A 14,928-nucleotide genomic window follows, 5' to 3' on the forward strand; every position below is an offset into this window, starting at 1 on the left:
TATGATTTCAATTTACTGATGAAAGTGATGAAGACTGAACATTCTGCCAAACGTCTCCTTTTGTATTTCACTGAAGACAGTCATACGAGTTTGGAACGACATGAAGGTGAATAAATAATGACAGGCTTTTAATCTTTGGGTGAACTATCCCTTTAAAGGTATTTGAAATATTTCTGCAGTCAAATAGCTTTGGTTTATTGGTAAGAATCAGACTTTCCATTGCGCAAAGCCATTAGACTACCATTTGCACCATCACAGTAAAAAGCAGTTCAGTGTGCTGATCCTCTTTGAACATAAGGTCATCGGTAACATAGGAAGCAGAATTTTGGAAGAAAATGTGCAAAATCTGACACAACACCATGCTGAAATGTGAGTTGAGCAATTCCCTGGGGAAGTCAGATGACAGAAAATATTTCTTAGAAAACTAGAAAAGTGACTGAAATAGAAAGAGAATTATATTATCATACTTAATATATAAACAGGGAATTATTATAAGAAAGGGCAATTGAGGTTGAGACAATCACTTAAAAGACCAACACCATTTTGCCAAAATTAGCCGGCATATGTTTCCAAGATTCCAGGCCTTTGTGAAAATAGGCTGAATACTGGCAGCACAGGATATTGTCTTTTGATTCATGCGGTTAATTCACTTTTATTTTTGTGAAAACATTTTCGTAGGTCTCTTGGAAAGTTCACCCAAAAATGTAAATTCTGTCATCAGTTACTGCCCCTCATGTTGTTCCAAACTCATATGACTTTCTTCTGTGGAACACAAAAGGGCCACATACACACTGCAGCTAAATATGTTTTTCATTTCACCTTTTAGTCCTTAATCCCGTTCTGTACACACAGTTCAGTAATTTACGGGAGTGACAACCGCATTCTACTACCCAATTAACTCCCCAAAAAATTCAGGTAATGACATTTTCATAAATTCCACGTAGTATGTACAAAACCGAACTGAACAACTAGTAGTTGCGCCTGTGAGAGGTATGTGCCCTGCGGTCTCTGGGTAACCTGTACATTACAGTCCAGAGCGCATATGCTGTTGAACAGCTGTTTAGATGCGCATAAACAAAACACAGCAATTCTGTTGACAGCAGCAAACTAAACATTGTCGGATGAAAATACGTCTCTGGTGGATAATCTCCATCCCAAATCACATCCGCGCTTCTGCAGTTAAGAGACATGCAGCAACCAACGGCAATTCAAACCAAGATTTAAAAAAGTAATTTGTACTACTTTCATGGTGCTATTTTTTGTCCTTAGCTTGACAGGCCCTAGTCACTAGATTCTTCAGGTTTATGGAAAAGAGCAGCATGAACATTCTTCAAAACATCCTCTTTTGGGTTCCCCAGAAGAAAGTCATACAGTGTATAGGTTTGGAGCAACATGAGGATGAGTATTTTTGGGTGAACTACTGCTTTAAGTAAGCTGTCTTCATGACTCCATAGATCCTGGAGATTTGTGTTACAACATGTGTTATAAAAGAAAAACACAAATATCTCTCCCTATCACTCTACCACTGGATTTTATGTGAATCTTAGTATTTTGAAGTTGAGTAATGATCAGTTAAAACAGAACTAAGGGATATAATTCCATAATATGGAGTTCATACAAAACTCATCTGCTAAATGCTGGTCACATAGGCATGCAATACCTCTTTGCACGTAACTGACCAAGAAGACCTGATGAAAAAATGGACCCCATAACAAGTCTTAAACACCATCTTACCACTAACATGGGCTTTCCACTGTTGAAATCATTGAAGGGATAGTTCACCCAAAAAATGAAAATTCTGTCATCATTACTTTCCATCATGTCATTCCAAACCCCTATGGCTTTCTTTCTTCCGCGGAACTCAAAAGGGGGAATATTAAGAATGTCCTGGTTCACCGATTACCATGCAACCAATAATTTAAGTTATTTTACAGTGAAAATCTATACTTCGACATCGCTCTCCTATGTGCGTTCATGAGTGCACGAGAGATACTTGTTCACAACGGCTCGTGCTTTAACCTTGCGAAAGCAAAAATGCTGGAAGTTCTCACATTAACACATGAATGCACTTCTCTCATGCACTCTATGTGGAGATCCATGGCAGAAGACGAGATTTTCACTGCAAAAAATTACATTTTGGTCATTTTTCACCAACAGCGATTGAATGCATTCAGAAGACCGGGAATATGACGCACGTGTTGCATGTACTACTTTTGTGACACTTTTGGGTCAGTTTTTAAGCTTAAAAGTGAGTCACTATCAACTGCCATTGTATTAAATATCACTGATCAGGACATCCTTTAAAGAGAAATATAGTTATAAGGGTTTGGAATGACATGAGGGTATGTAAACAATCAAAACATTTTCCTTTTGGGATGAACTTTTGCTTTAAGACGCAGTGTGAAAAGCCTTTCAAAGCTTTAAGTGTCAAAAAAGTGGTACTTGTCTGATGAGTTTCAGAAGGGGTTATCCACACTGTTGTTCCCTGAGAGACCCTGCTCTTTTTTTGCTAGAAATTTGTTGGAATTCTGCCCCGAGTTTCCATCACCATTTTACTGTAACTCTCACGCAAACATGACTTCACAACAGCAGATCTACTCCACTCTACAACAACACAATTTCAAGAGCAGTGTAGTACTGGCAGCACATACTACTATCTAAGGGAAACGCATTCATTCACACACAGGTTATAGACCAGCAAGGGAAAAGAAATTCAGGCCAAACGGTGATCCTCAATTTTGCAATATTGTTACACAGTCTTTCAAGTACTTCAGTTTGACAAATAACCCCCCCACTGCATTGTTGTGTTTTTGTTCAGCATAAAACATTGAATTCGTGACGTCTTCAGCTTTAAAAGAGTAAAATAACTACCAGGTTTCCCTTGCTAATGGAATCCCATGACATTTATATAAAAACAATCTCAGTCCAGCTTTGCCTCAAAGCATCCATACAGAGTTCAAGTGTTGATTGATTAAGGATATAGTTTTGAAACCTTTACACCAATGGAGCACAGTAGAAGACTTGGGTTCTTGCCTTATGGCTTAGGACATGTTTCTTGGCGTGGCAAAACAGGCCAAGAATATTTCTCCGTTCTGATCCTTGGCAAGGGGGCGTGACCTCTTAGCTGAGTTGAAGAAATGCAAACAAGACAAAAAAAAAAAAAAACCTGGTCCTGTTGATTAAGGTACTCAGAAACAGAGAGAGAGCGAGAGAGAGAGAGAGAGAGAGAGAGAGAGAGAGAGGTGTTCTGTTCACCTCTGTTTCCATTCTGTTCTCCTTCACAAAGGTTAGCCCATCAAGATTATCTGCCATGTCGCTTGTCCAGATGCATAAAAAAAACTAATAAATTAAAACATAAAAAGCCAGAGAATTGTCAAAGGCCTGCTGCCCAGTGAAAATGAATGGATGGGTCTTTTTCAAAAGCTCCAGATAAGATGGGTCTTTAAAAACGAAGAAAATGGCTGGAGTTGGAGCTGTGTTCACAGAGACCAGTGCATCTCGTCAAAGTCCACAGCCTCACCCAGGTTGGCATCGGTCTCCAATAAGCTCATGATGACCGCCATGGCTGCCTCGTCAGTGCTCAGAGCGCTCAACCCCGGAACCCCCTCCAGATCCAGCTGAGAGCTCCCCTCTAGAGAACACAAACAGAGGCAGAGTGGAGTGTGAGTACCATTTTATGAAATAATTAAAGTTTGTTCAAAAACAAGCAAACTAATGAAATATGTGTAGTATCTTTAGTTCCACATGGTTACAAAAAATGGAAAGCAAAAATTCTCACTCATTCATTAAAATTCAGGGTTCCAGTTTTCAAATTTTTTGATGCCAAGGACCCCAAAATATGATAACTGCCTTATGAGGGACCCCTTTACTAAAATATAAAGGTAGTTACATATTTTCATGTATAAAGACTCATTTATACTGTGTGTGAAAAATAGAAAGCATGATATTATAAAGACAACATCTTATCTGCAAAATTAAATAGTTGGCTTTCATATTATCATTGTACTAAAGCCAAAATAAATTATTAAAATATTATCTGCAAAATACTTACTTTGTATTAAGTTAGAGTACCATTGTTAAAGTAATGTTAGGTATACAAACCTGAAGAAAAATTTTATTGAAATATTTTAATTCGACAGAAATGTATTTGTAGATTTAAGAAAGTAAAATGAACAGTAACAATGGCTAATTTTGTTACTTTTTTTTATTTTTATTTTCACTAGCACCCAATTGTGGCACCCTGGGGTCCGTGGACACCAGTTTGAAAACCCCTGCATTAGATCAAAAGATTACCAGTCATTTGTAATTACTGGTAAGGACTTTTTAAATTATTTCATAGATATTTCACTAAAACAAAAAGAGACCAATTTGTATACTTTAAAGATTTTATTCATATCCATGACTTGTCCTGGAACTCACAATTTTTTCTCCCCTATTTCTCCCCAATTTGGAATGCTCAATTCCCAATGCGCTCTAAGTCCTCATGGTGGCGTAGTGACTCACCTCAATCTGGGTGGCAGAGGAGAATCTCAGTTGCCTCCGTGTCTGAGACCGTCAAACATCTTATCACGTGGCTTGTTGAGCGCGTTACCGCGGAGACATAGGTGTGAAGCTTTGGAGGCTTCACGCTATTCTCCGTGGCATCCACGCACAACTAACCACATGCCCCACCGAGAGCGAACCACATTATAGCGACCACGAGTAGGTTATCCCATGTGACTCTACCCTCCCTAGCAACCGGGCCAATTTGGTTGCTTAGGAGACCAGGTTGGAGTCACTCAGCACACCCTGGAATTCGAACTCGCAACTCCAGGTGTGGTAGTCAGCATCTTTACTCACTGAGCAACCCAAGCACCCTGGAACTCACAATTTTAAAATTCCCAGATATTTCCAGCATGTTTTCCATGCCTGTGCAAACCCTGTAAATGGTCATTAATAAAAAAAACTCATTGTGTCTACACAAAATGATTCTCATGACTGTGTTTAAATGGCAAGTCAGGGCACTTGGTGGCCATTTTTGTAATGCTTCCGGGCAGCTATTTTCTTTTTCTCTATAGGATACAAACAGAATACAAGTACAGCTCCAATCTACTTGAATAGGGAAAGACAGAAATCAGCAAAATGGTTGGTCAAGAAGATTACGATCAAATAACATTTCAACTCAACAATGGTGTCATAAATTGTGCTGCTTTAGCTTAAATCAAATTTTTTTTTGGCTGTTCTAGCTAATGCACATACATGTTCTCAAGTAAACTGACAGGCGATGTTGCCATTAAAAAGTTGATTGGCCTTTTTAACTGTAAGGTGGGCCATACATTTCAATAGCTGCAATATTTAGCATTACAGTTTCTCCCATTCATAGGTATACCAGTGTCTTATCCTAAGACCAGTCTCATCTTCTGTATTTAGACAGTGACATGTATTACTGTATTATGTGAATCTAATGAGAATTTTTAATGAGAATAATGAGAATTAAAAACAAACCCAAAAATAATCCATCCAAATGAGAACTGGGGAAGAAATGTACTGTCATGAAAATAATGTCATAATTCAAATAATCTTAAAAAAAAAAAAAAAAAAGCCATTATGCAAAATTGTATTTCCATTTATTTATAAATAGAAACCCCCCAGGTTTTGTTGGTTAGAAACCATGGGTAAGATTCACCCACATTTATCACCATATGGCCAAACTTCCAAATCCTCCAAAAAACTAAATCAATGTAAAAAATGCTGTAACATCTACCCATGAGATTTTCACCCGCTGTAAAGGCTCCGCCCTGCGGTTCCTCCTCTGAGCTTGACTTGCTGGGCATCTCCACGTCTGTTGCTTCCCCATTTGGCACCTTTAAGCATGAGGAATAACTGTGGTGTTAAAATGCTGCAACAAACATGACACTGATCATTTGTAAACAGGCACTGCTCTATGGCGGACTCACGTTGCTGCTGGCCTGCGGAAGGGCCAGTGGAGACTTGTCCTGCAGTAAACTGAACGGACTTGTATTGCCACTTGATGGTGAGGAGTTCATCCTTAAGAAAACAGTATGACATTATAATTACAATAGGTTTTTTACAATTAAATATTACAAGATATAAAATAAGGCCCATAAAAAAAAATGTAAAGGAAGCCAGATAATTGGTTTACCTGTTGTAGTCCATTATCTCATTAGCGATTTGGATCCCGATGGTCCCAGCATAAAATATGGTGCCTGATGCACTGGAGATACCTGGGATGATTGGAACTTGTTGAGACTTCTTGGCATCATCTACAAACAAAACACACAAAATTACTATTAGATAAACTCTAATGTTTTTACAGTTAATGAGAACTGGGTATTCACTGAAATCTGAGTAACTGTAAATAGGCAAAAAATATGAATAAAAACAAATACAGATCTAATAATAGGTACTTTGACATTGAGAAAAAGCAGGATGCAAATGAAATTATCATATTTAATGAAAACGCAGCCTGAAGATACACTAAAAAAAAAAACTCTTTGGCTGAACTTGATACAATCATAGACAGTGGTTCCATGTGTTTAAATTGAGTTTTCTTTTTGTTATTAACTATTTTTATTGATTCCATTCATAAGACAAACAAACACAACATAAAATATGGAATCAATTATATACATTATATATACAATATTAATAACCATCCCATCGCCTAAGATACAGAGTCTAGGGCAAAATGAAAACTGAGTGGCCAAAAGCCGCAATAAACTCTGAACCCAAAACATAAATTCTGAACCCTCAACCAAAATTCTTGGATCTTAACACATCCCCAAAAAACATGGGTTGTGTCCCTGTCTTCTGATTGGCATCGCCAGCAGGTGGGTGTGTCTTTAAGACCAAGCCTATACAATCTAGAAGGGGTCAATAGACTCAATGTAAAATCTTAAATTGCATCAGATGCACCCTTGCATCTGTAGATGTAGACTTGACGTTTTTTAGAATCCTAGCCCACACTCCATCCTCCAATACCAAGTTTAAATCTTTCTCCCATAATCTCTTGAGAGAAGTTGAAGCTCTGTCCCCCAGACTCTGAATTAACAGGGAGTAATACACTGATGCCTCATGACCTTTTCCAAAAGCAGTAAACACCGTTTCCAGAGTATCTGCCGTTTTAGGGGGGTGTATGCTACTCCCAAAAATAGTACAGAGCAGGTGGCACAGCTGTAAATACCTAAAGAACTGAGATCTGGGAATCCTAAAATGTTGAACCAAATTTTCAAAAGGATCTCAACACTCCACTCTCATATAGGTCACCGAGTGTATCAACCTCCCTCACAATCCACTCTGACCAGCAGAAAGGGGACTTATTAATACATAATTTTGGGTTCAGCCATATGCTCGAGGCAATATTTAAATAAATGTCAGAATTAAACACAATGGACACTTTTGTCCATACCGAGTGCAAATGCGGGATAACGGGGTGTAACTTACCTTCTCCGGTTAGTTTGATAGAAATGCTTTGCAATGGCAAAATAGGGGCAAGAACTTCCTGTTCAATACGAAACCAGGGAGGGGCCAAATGTCTGAGACTGAACGCATAATAATAAAACAGAATCTTGGGTAGGCCTAGCCCACCTTTGTCAATTGGCCTATGTAACTTATTGAAATGTAATCTGGGACGTTTACCATTCCAAATGAAGGACTTCGCTATACTATCAAATTGCTTGAAATAAGAGAGGGGGACATCTACAGGGAGAGATTGTAGCAGGCAGTTGAATTTTGGAATACAATTCATTTTAATAACATTAACCTTCCCAATCATCGATAAATGTAATGAAGCCCACCTGCCCACATCGCTCGAAAACCTTTTTATTAAATGGTCAAAATTAACTAACTTAATCACACAAATTTGCTGGGAATAAAATGCCCAAAAACTTAATGCCCTGTTTAGGGTTAGGTTAGAAGATGCCCGGCTGAAAAGCCGTTACTGGACAGTATGCTGTCAGAGCCAAAGCTTCGGATTTAGACCAATTGACTCTGTATCCTGAGAACTTGGAAAAGGAATTAATGATTCTGTGGAGGCAAGGTATAGATCTAGTGGGGTCAGAGATGAATAATAAAATATAATCTGTGTAGAGCAAAACCATATGTGCCATACCCCCCGCCACCCTGGTAAATCATCTTCCTTTCTTATCGCGGCTGCTACTGGTTCCAGGGCAAGACAGAACAATAATGGGGAAAGAGGGCAACCCTGCCGTGTGCCCCTATCCAGAGTAAAATAATCTGAAATTAATCAATTTGTTTGTACCACCGCTATCGAATGTCTATAAAGTAACTTAATCCATCCAATAAAAGTATTCCCAAACCTGTATATTTCCAAAATCTTAAAAAGATAATCCCATTCTACCATATCAAATGCCTTTTTGGCGTCAAGTGAGATGGTAGCGACAGGAGTCTGATCATTATCATGATGTTGTCAGAAGAGCTACGGCCCCAAATAAACCCCACCTGATCTATATGTATAAGAGATGTCATAACTTTACTTAATCGGTTAGCCAGACTTTTTGACAATATTTATTATATTATATTATATTTATATAATATTTATTATATGTCAAGCCGGATCAGGGAAATTGGATGGTAACTTTTACACTCACTTGGATCTTTGTCCTTTTTAAGAATCAGACTGATCCGGTTGGCGGAAGCTTTCCATTCTTTAATGATTCCGTATGAACTTCTAACAAAAGTGGAGCCAATTCTGTAGCATAAGATATAAAAAATTCAGCGGCAAAGCTGTCTGGCCCCGGAGTCTTGTCTGTAGGCAAGGTCTTAATTACCTCACTAAGCTCCTCCAAGGTTATCGCAAAATCAAGAAATTATTTTTGCTCAGTCGTCAGTTTAGCGAGTTCTAATGGTTCCACAAATTTTCTAATATCTTCATCAGTAGACGAAGATGTAGAACTATAGAGATCAAGACAGAACTCTTTAAAAGCATTATTAATATCAATGGCCAAGGTAAATATTTTACCACCAGCAGATTTCACTGATGGAATGGCAGAAAAAGACTCTCTCTCTGCTTTATATAGCTAGCCAAAAGCTTTGCCCTGAATAGCCAAAACTCCACCTTCCGCGACAAAATGGTATTATATCCGTATTTCAATCGGGTCAATTCTCTGAGGCCACCAGACGACATTCGGCGCTTCAGCTCTGCCTCGGCACTTTTAATATTCCCTTCCAACTCCACAAGTTCTCGTGCTTTAGATTTTTTGGTGAATGAGGCTTTTTATGGGGTGCCCAACCCATTCACATTCCACGTGGAGAGAGACAATCCACTCATATTAGCATTTGACATTTTGACATATTAGAAAATATAGATTGTGTGTCAAAAATAAAATTTTAAAGACCACATTTCATCATTAGTGCAACAATCAAACCCCAAACTTCCTCCCGAACCAAACAAACAAACAAAGAAAAAAGAAAAACGTGTTATGTCGAGCAGACTCGGAAAGAGCCCGTCCAGGAATTCCACTATATTCTGACCCTCTGCTCCCTCAGGAATTCCAACAATTCGGATGTTATTCCGCCGGTTACGGTTCTCCAAATCTTCCAGCTTTTCCTAGACGCGCTCCAAATCCACCTTGGTCGCTAGCAGATTAGCAGCTAATTCCCTCTCCGATGACTCCAGATAATCGATCCGTTTCTCGACATCCCCCACTCTTGTAACCATATCAGTGAATTTCGTCTCCATGGCAGTGATCGATCGACGTATTAGAGCAAGCTCCTCCAAGTCAGAAATGACCTTTGTCAGTATTGCAGACACGTTCATCAATTGTCGCCGAATTTCCTTCACCTCACCGGCCAAATCGACTCCCGGACTTGCAGCATGCTGCTCGGGGGCTTCAGCTTGAGCACGTAAGTGTCTTTTAATGTCTCCAGAGCCCGAGGATTTTGAATTCTTTGACAAATTGTCTTCCTAGAACAGTTAATCAGGGTGTATCAAAAAATATTAAAACTAGCAAAGTGCGCAGAGCTTGCCGTTCACACGCCTGAACCTCGCATGGCGCTAAGCGACTCTCTAAAATGAGTTTTCTTAAATTAAAACTATCATGTAATCTCAATTTAATACTTCAATTAGAAGGAACCTAATTGAATTGAGTAAACCCCACTAAATTAGACATGTTATACTAATTCAAATGAATCTCTTTCCTTGATTAACTAGCTAGTAGAGTTAATGCTAGCATGCTAAATGCATGCTAATGGCAAATACAGTACTACTATGATTAGCATAGCAATTGCTCAATAAGTAAAGCAATATAGAGCATTCTCAAAATGTCCCTGTCCTCAAGCTAAGCAAGCTCAACTCTTCACCATGTTGGTAACACCCAAAACTACAACATAACAGAAACTCTTCTAAATCTCAACACAACAAAACATTAAACACTACAAGTCTCCACCTTTACATTCATCTTGCACAAATACACATTAATCAACATTTACTTTTAACATTTTCTCTTAATATCGAGTGCCATGCAAAGCATGCAGGGAATTAGAAATCCCCTGCTCAGTTAACCAAACAAAAAATACTGTCCCAACACAAAAAGATTAATATTCATGTTGTCCCAACGCAAATAGATTAAGTAAAGCTTAAAAGCATTGTAACAACTCAGTTAATTTAAGTTCACTTGGTTACATGATTTTTGTTGTTGGTGGTGGTAATACGAACAAGGGAGGATTCAGTAAAACTGACAATGGTAAAAGTTTTGAGTGTATCTTGCCAAAAAAGAGCTTTCAAAGGATGAAAACCAGATGGACAAATGCATCTGCACAACAACATCAATGAAGACTATGAAAGCATAATGAGATCAAAATTTTAATATAAATGCAAATTGAGTTTAAGAGTTATTTTGAGGTCATGATGTTCTTTTTTCAGCACACCATAATAGTGCTTGTCAAAATAAGCAAGATATCTTTAAATATTCTAGTTAAATGTTAATATTACATTAATAAACACTGACACATGCATAACTACACTGTTGTCAGTTAATTTAAACAATATTTAAAAAATCGTTGGAGCCTTTACATTATTTTAAAGTCACCCAATTTAGTGTAAATATTATATACTTTAATAGAATAGATAGTTATTCCAAACAAAAGCTCATTTAAAATGAGCTTTTTCTGGCCACTGTATTCAGAATTTTCATTTTGGCGCATCACTAATGATAACAAATGTCTGTTTAAAACAGCGGAAAAAATAATTTTGATAATTCCAATGCAAATTTAATTACAATGAAAAATATGAAGCGACAACACTGTGCTTATTATAAAGAATCATATTAACATGCACTTTTCTGACTTAGGAAATGGCTGACATCTACTTAGATGATAAACAAATGCAAGGTACACTACTAGAAACAAAATATATTTACAACATCTCTTAATCTCAACACTCACCCTCTGAGGCCTTGGAACTGCTCGGCTGCTCGGCTTTATCCCCTGATCCACCTGGATTACTTTTAACGCTGAGTCAGATGGACAAACAATCACAACAGAATCGGTTATCTCAACCATCTCAAAATTGGGGTTGATTCATGACATAGATATGGAGTAATAACATAAATGCCTTGTTCGAAAAAAAGATGAAATGCAGGTACTTACGATATAACAGTGTTGGTTGACACTATGTATTCTACTTCTTTGGTCCAGGGATTTATAAAACTAAACCACTGACTTTGTAAAGTGACAAAAGAGCCGAATTTAGTTTTGAACTTATAGCAATTTGTCTCAATCTTCTCTTTACTCCTCAGCACTGAAAATAGAGGAGACAGTGATGATACATTAATAGTCGTCTGCATAGGAAAAAAAGCATACAATAAAGGCCTTTTCACACCAAACGCATACCTTTTTAAGGCAACTATGGATTTCTAATGAGCCCTTCACACCTGTAACGAATGTTCGCGGCAACAAAGCGAAGCTTTTTTTTACGGTGAGTGTGTCTAATTTTTTTTCTTTGCCTGGTGAAGAAACGCCCCAACCAATAAAATTTGAGCTTTGAACCACGTGTCAGGAGCTGCTGCAGTTCCCAAAGCGAATAATACACAAAACGTTGAGAGATTATAAAATGTCACATTTATTAGTATTTGCCAAGTAATCCAATATAAACTCAAGACTCTCCCGGAGAGATTATGGCCTCGTGTGTCTGCCTGCCATTGAAAGCTGTTCTTATGTTCTTTAGAAAGAAGACTAATGATTAATGGTGGCTGATGAGGATTTGGCTAGTTGTGTCATTATCTGTACAAATCTCTTAGGCAACCTGCCCAGTTTTCTTGGAAAATACTCTCAAGAAACTCCTGTGTGTCTTTCTTTTTCCCGTGAAACACAAGAGGAGAAATCTGGAAGGATGTTGCTCTTTTCCCATACAATGAAAGGGAACTGACATTCTGCCTGAAATCTTCTTTTGTGTTCCATGGAAGAAATTCATTCAGGTTCGGAACCGAATGGGCAAACAATCCCTTTAATCGTAAAATGTGAAAGCTTACCTTTTCGGTGTCTATCTGCCAAATGTGGCAGGTCGTCCTGATGAAAGTATTCGTAGCAGGATGTCCCTAGCAGCTCCTGGGGCAAGTAACCCAGAATAGTAGTGGCTCTGTGTGGAACAGGAGTGTTTTTTTATTCAGGTTTCTCACAATACTTGAAGCTTATATGTATGATTTTTTCAGTAATAAAATACTTTCTTCTACCCCAGCTTAATATGCAGAGGAAAAAATAATCAAGTTATTCATAGGATGATTTCCCCCAAATTCCCCTGAGTATTATTTGCAAAACAAAAACACATAAAAAGTGTTCAACAAAAACACGTGCTGCCCTCTAGTGACAACATGCAGTGCGCAAGTGCAAAAGCCGGTTCCTTTGGTCTGTTGTTACTAATATCAGTGAATGATACTTGACGAGTCATGAGTGTAATTACTATAGTGATAGGTTTAAACATATATATATATATATATGTGTTTAAAGATGCCCATTATCATATACAAACATTACCAGTCAAGTCTGGAGATAACTATGCTTAATTACTGTTCTAGAGTATTAGTTCAGTCATCAAAACTACTGTATGAAATAACATTTACGGAAAAATTGTAATTATGTAGTGGCTAAAAAAAATCTGCTTCTTCAAAGTAGTCACCTTTTGCATAGATGACAGCTCTCAAACAAATTTCATGAGGTGCCACATGTGATGATTTTTAATAGAGTACTGCAAGAGTTCCCATGCGTGTTGGGTGGTGGTTAGCTGCTTTTCCTTTAATGTCTGCTCTTAAAATATTCAAATAATTTTAGTTTTGAAAATAAATGTATACAAAGGCACAATTACTGCTTTGTCTATAACACAAATCAATTCAAGCATTTCAGCATATGCCTTCAAATCAAAAGGTTTTTATGATCATGAGTAACAAATTCAGTCCAAACGTTTGATTAAATGCACAAGCAATTGCTGTTCAGTCAATCACAAAAAAATCAACTGTGATCACCTCACCTCATAGTGATCTTGAAACAAGATTCAGCTTACCGTTGATCCACATAGGTGAATTTGCCGTCCATGGCGTAGCGGGTGACAAATTCAGTGGGCTTGACCCTGATCTCTCCGTTGGTCTGGGGGAGGGTATGGGGGTGCACACGGCCCACCGCTACCAGGCAGCTGAAGTGGGAGCTCTCTTTATCTGCCTCTGCCTCCCCCTCAGTGCCCAGCTGGCGCGTGGGCCAGGTGCGCATGTAGCCCGTACAGTGCACGGTGCAGTACCGTTGTGACTCTGTTGGGGTCAGTCAATCACAGATGGAGTCAATTTACAGGTGAGTTGTGAGCCAAATGCTCGACCATCCTTTTTAGATTTGCTTAAGTAAACTTAAAAACACGAAAATGAAGCGTAGGGACAATGTGACACATGGCAAATGCCACAAGCTGCTTTGAGAACTAATGGCTGGTCAAAATTCAACAAATTGTGAACCTCCAACAAGAAAAATTCATTTAAGGGCTCGGGGCAAAACATTTATTTATTAGGGAAGTTTACAAAGGGAAATTAACAAGGGCTCTGGGCAAAAATGCCAACAGAAGTGACAAAAATGCCCCCAGAATTAAAAATGAGGGGGAAAAAAAATGTCCCTGTGAATGCCTCTGTGTTTTTTTTCCACCCATCTGATACATTTCTTAATTGTTATTGAGTGAAATGTGATATAATTATTCAGATAATTGAACATTTACATTAATACATTAATATAAGTACATCACATAAAAGGACACACAGTACATTTTTATTGGCCTTATAAGGGTAAAGAATGCCCATGAATATCACATACAGGGGGCAAATATTGCCCCTTAATGGAAAAGTTTATTTCTGACACGGCTGCTGACCTTTCTTTTTTGAGACACCAGCTTGAAAGTCCCTCTCCTCTTTGACGGTTACTTTGTTGTACTTCATTCGGCAGAAGAAGGATCGCCGGGCGCCGGAGCAAAGCCGAGCCGCTCCGACAGGAAGCTCAGCCTGCACCTGCAACCCCGCTACAAACAAACACACAAAGAGAATGGGGTTGGGTAAACACCAATGGGGTTGAAAAGTTCACATTGAAAATCGAGGATATGCCATTTAAAAAAAATGTAATCAAAGAAACTCCTTTGTACATAAGGTCAGATTTACTTCCATTGCAGCACACAAGACACTCTTTGAAACATTCTCAAATCATGCTGGATAACATGGATAATGTTTTGCACAAACATTTAGTCCATGCCAGCTTAAAAGCATTTTTTTTATTATTCAACTTATTGATATGCTGAAAAATAAACATTTTAATAAAATCAGTATTCCATTAGAACACACATAATAGTAGAGTTTTCACAAGTGGCCACAGACTTTTGGATCCCACTGTACCGTATACATACAGTAAGTACATTTACAAACACAAAATGCACACAGACATAAAACTGTACAA

The 14,928-nt window shown here is 38.2% G+C and overlaps 1 protein-coding gene across 1 annotated transcript in view; it reads right to left on the reverse strand.

Moving 5' to 3' along the window:
- Positions 1-3,134: 3,134 nt before the first annotated feature.
- The window catches only part of bmal2 (basic helix-loop-helix ARNT like 2), a 35,321-nt gene continuing 23,527 nt past the window's right edge, over positions 3,135-14,928 (reverse strand). Inside the window, exons 9-17 of the mRNA XM_051656805.1 lie at positions 14,354-14,500; positions 13,514-13,754; positions 12,489-12,595; positions 11,608-11,758; positions 11,404-11,471; positions 6,143-6,263; positions 5,937-6,027; positions 5,744-5,843; positions 3,135-3,631 (exon numbers count right to left, since the gene is read on the reverse strand). Of these exons, the coding sequence (XP_051512765.1) occupies positions 3,480-3,631; positions 5,744-5,843; positions 5,937-6,027; positions 6,143-6,263; positions 11,404-11,471; positions 11,608-11,758; positions 12,489-12,595; positions 13,514-13,754; positions 14,354-14,500 (1,178 nt within the window). The 3' untranslated portion in view covers positions 3,135-3,479. The remainder of the gene's footprint in view (positions 3,632-5,743; positions 5,844-5,936; positions 6,028-6,142; positions 6,264-11,403; positions 11,472-11,607; positions 11,759-12,488; positions 12,596-13,513; positions 13,755-14,353; positions 14,501-14,928) is intronic.

This window comes from Myxocyprinus asiaticus, chromosome 26 (assembly GCF_019703515.2).
Source record: "Myxocyprinus asiaticus isolate MX2 ecotype Aquarium Trade chromosome 26, UBuf_Myxa_2, whole genome shotgun sequence".
In the NCBI taxonomy this organism is placed as follows: Eukaryota; Metazoa; Chordata; class Actinopteri; order Cypriniformes; family Catostomidae; genus Myxocyprinus; species Myxocyprinus asiaticus.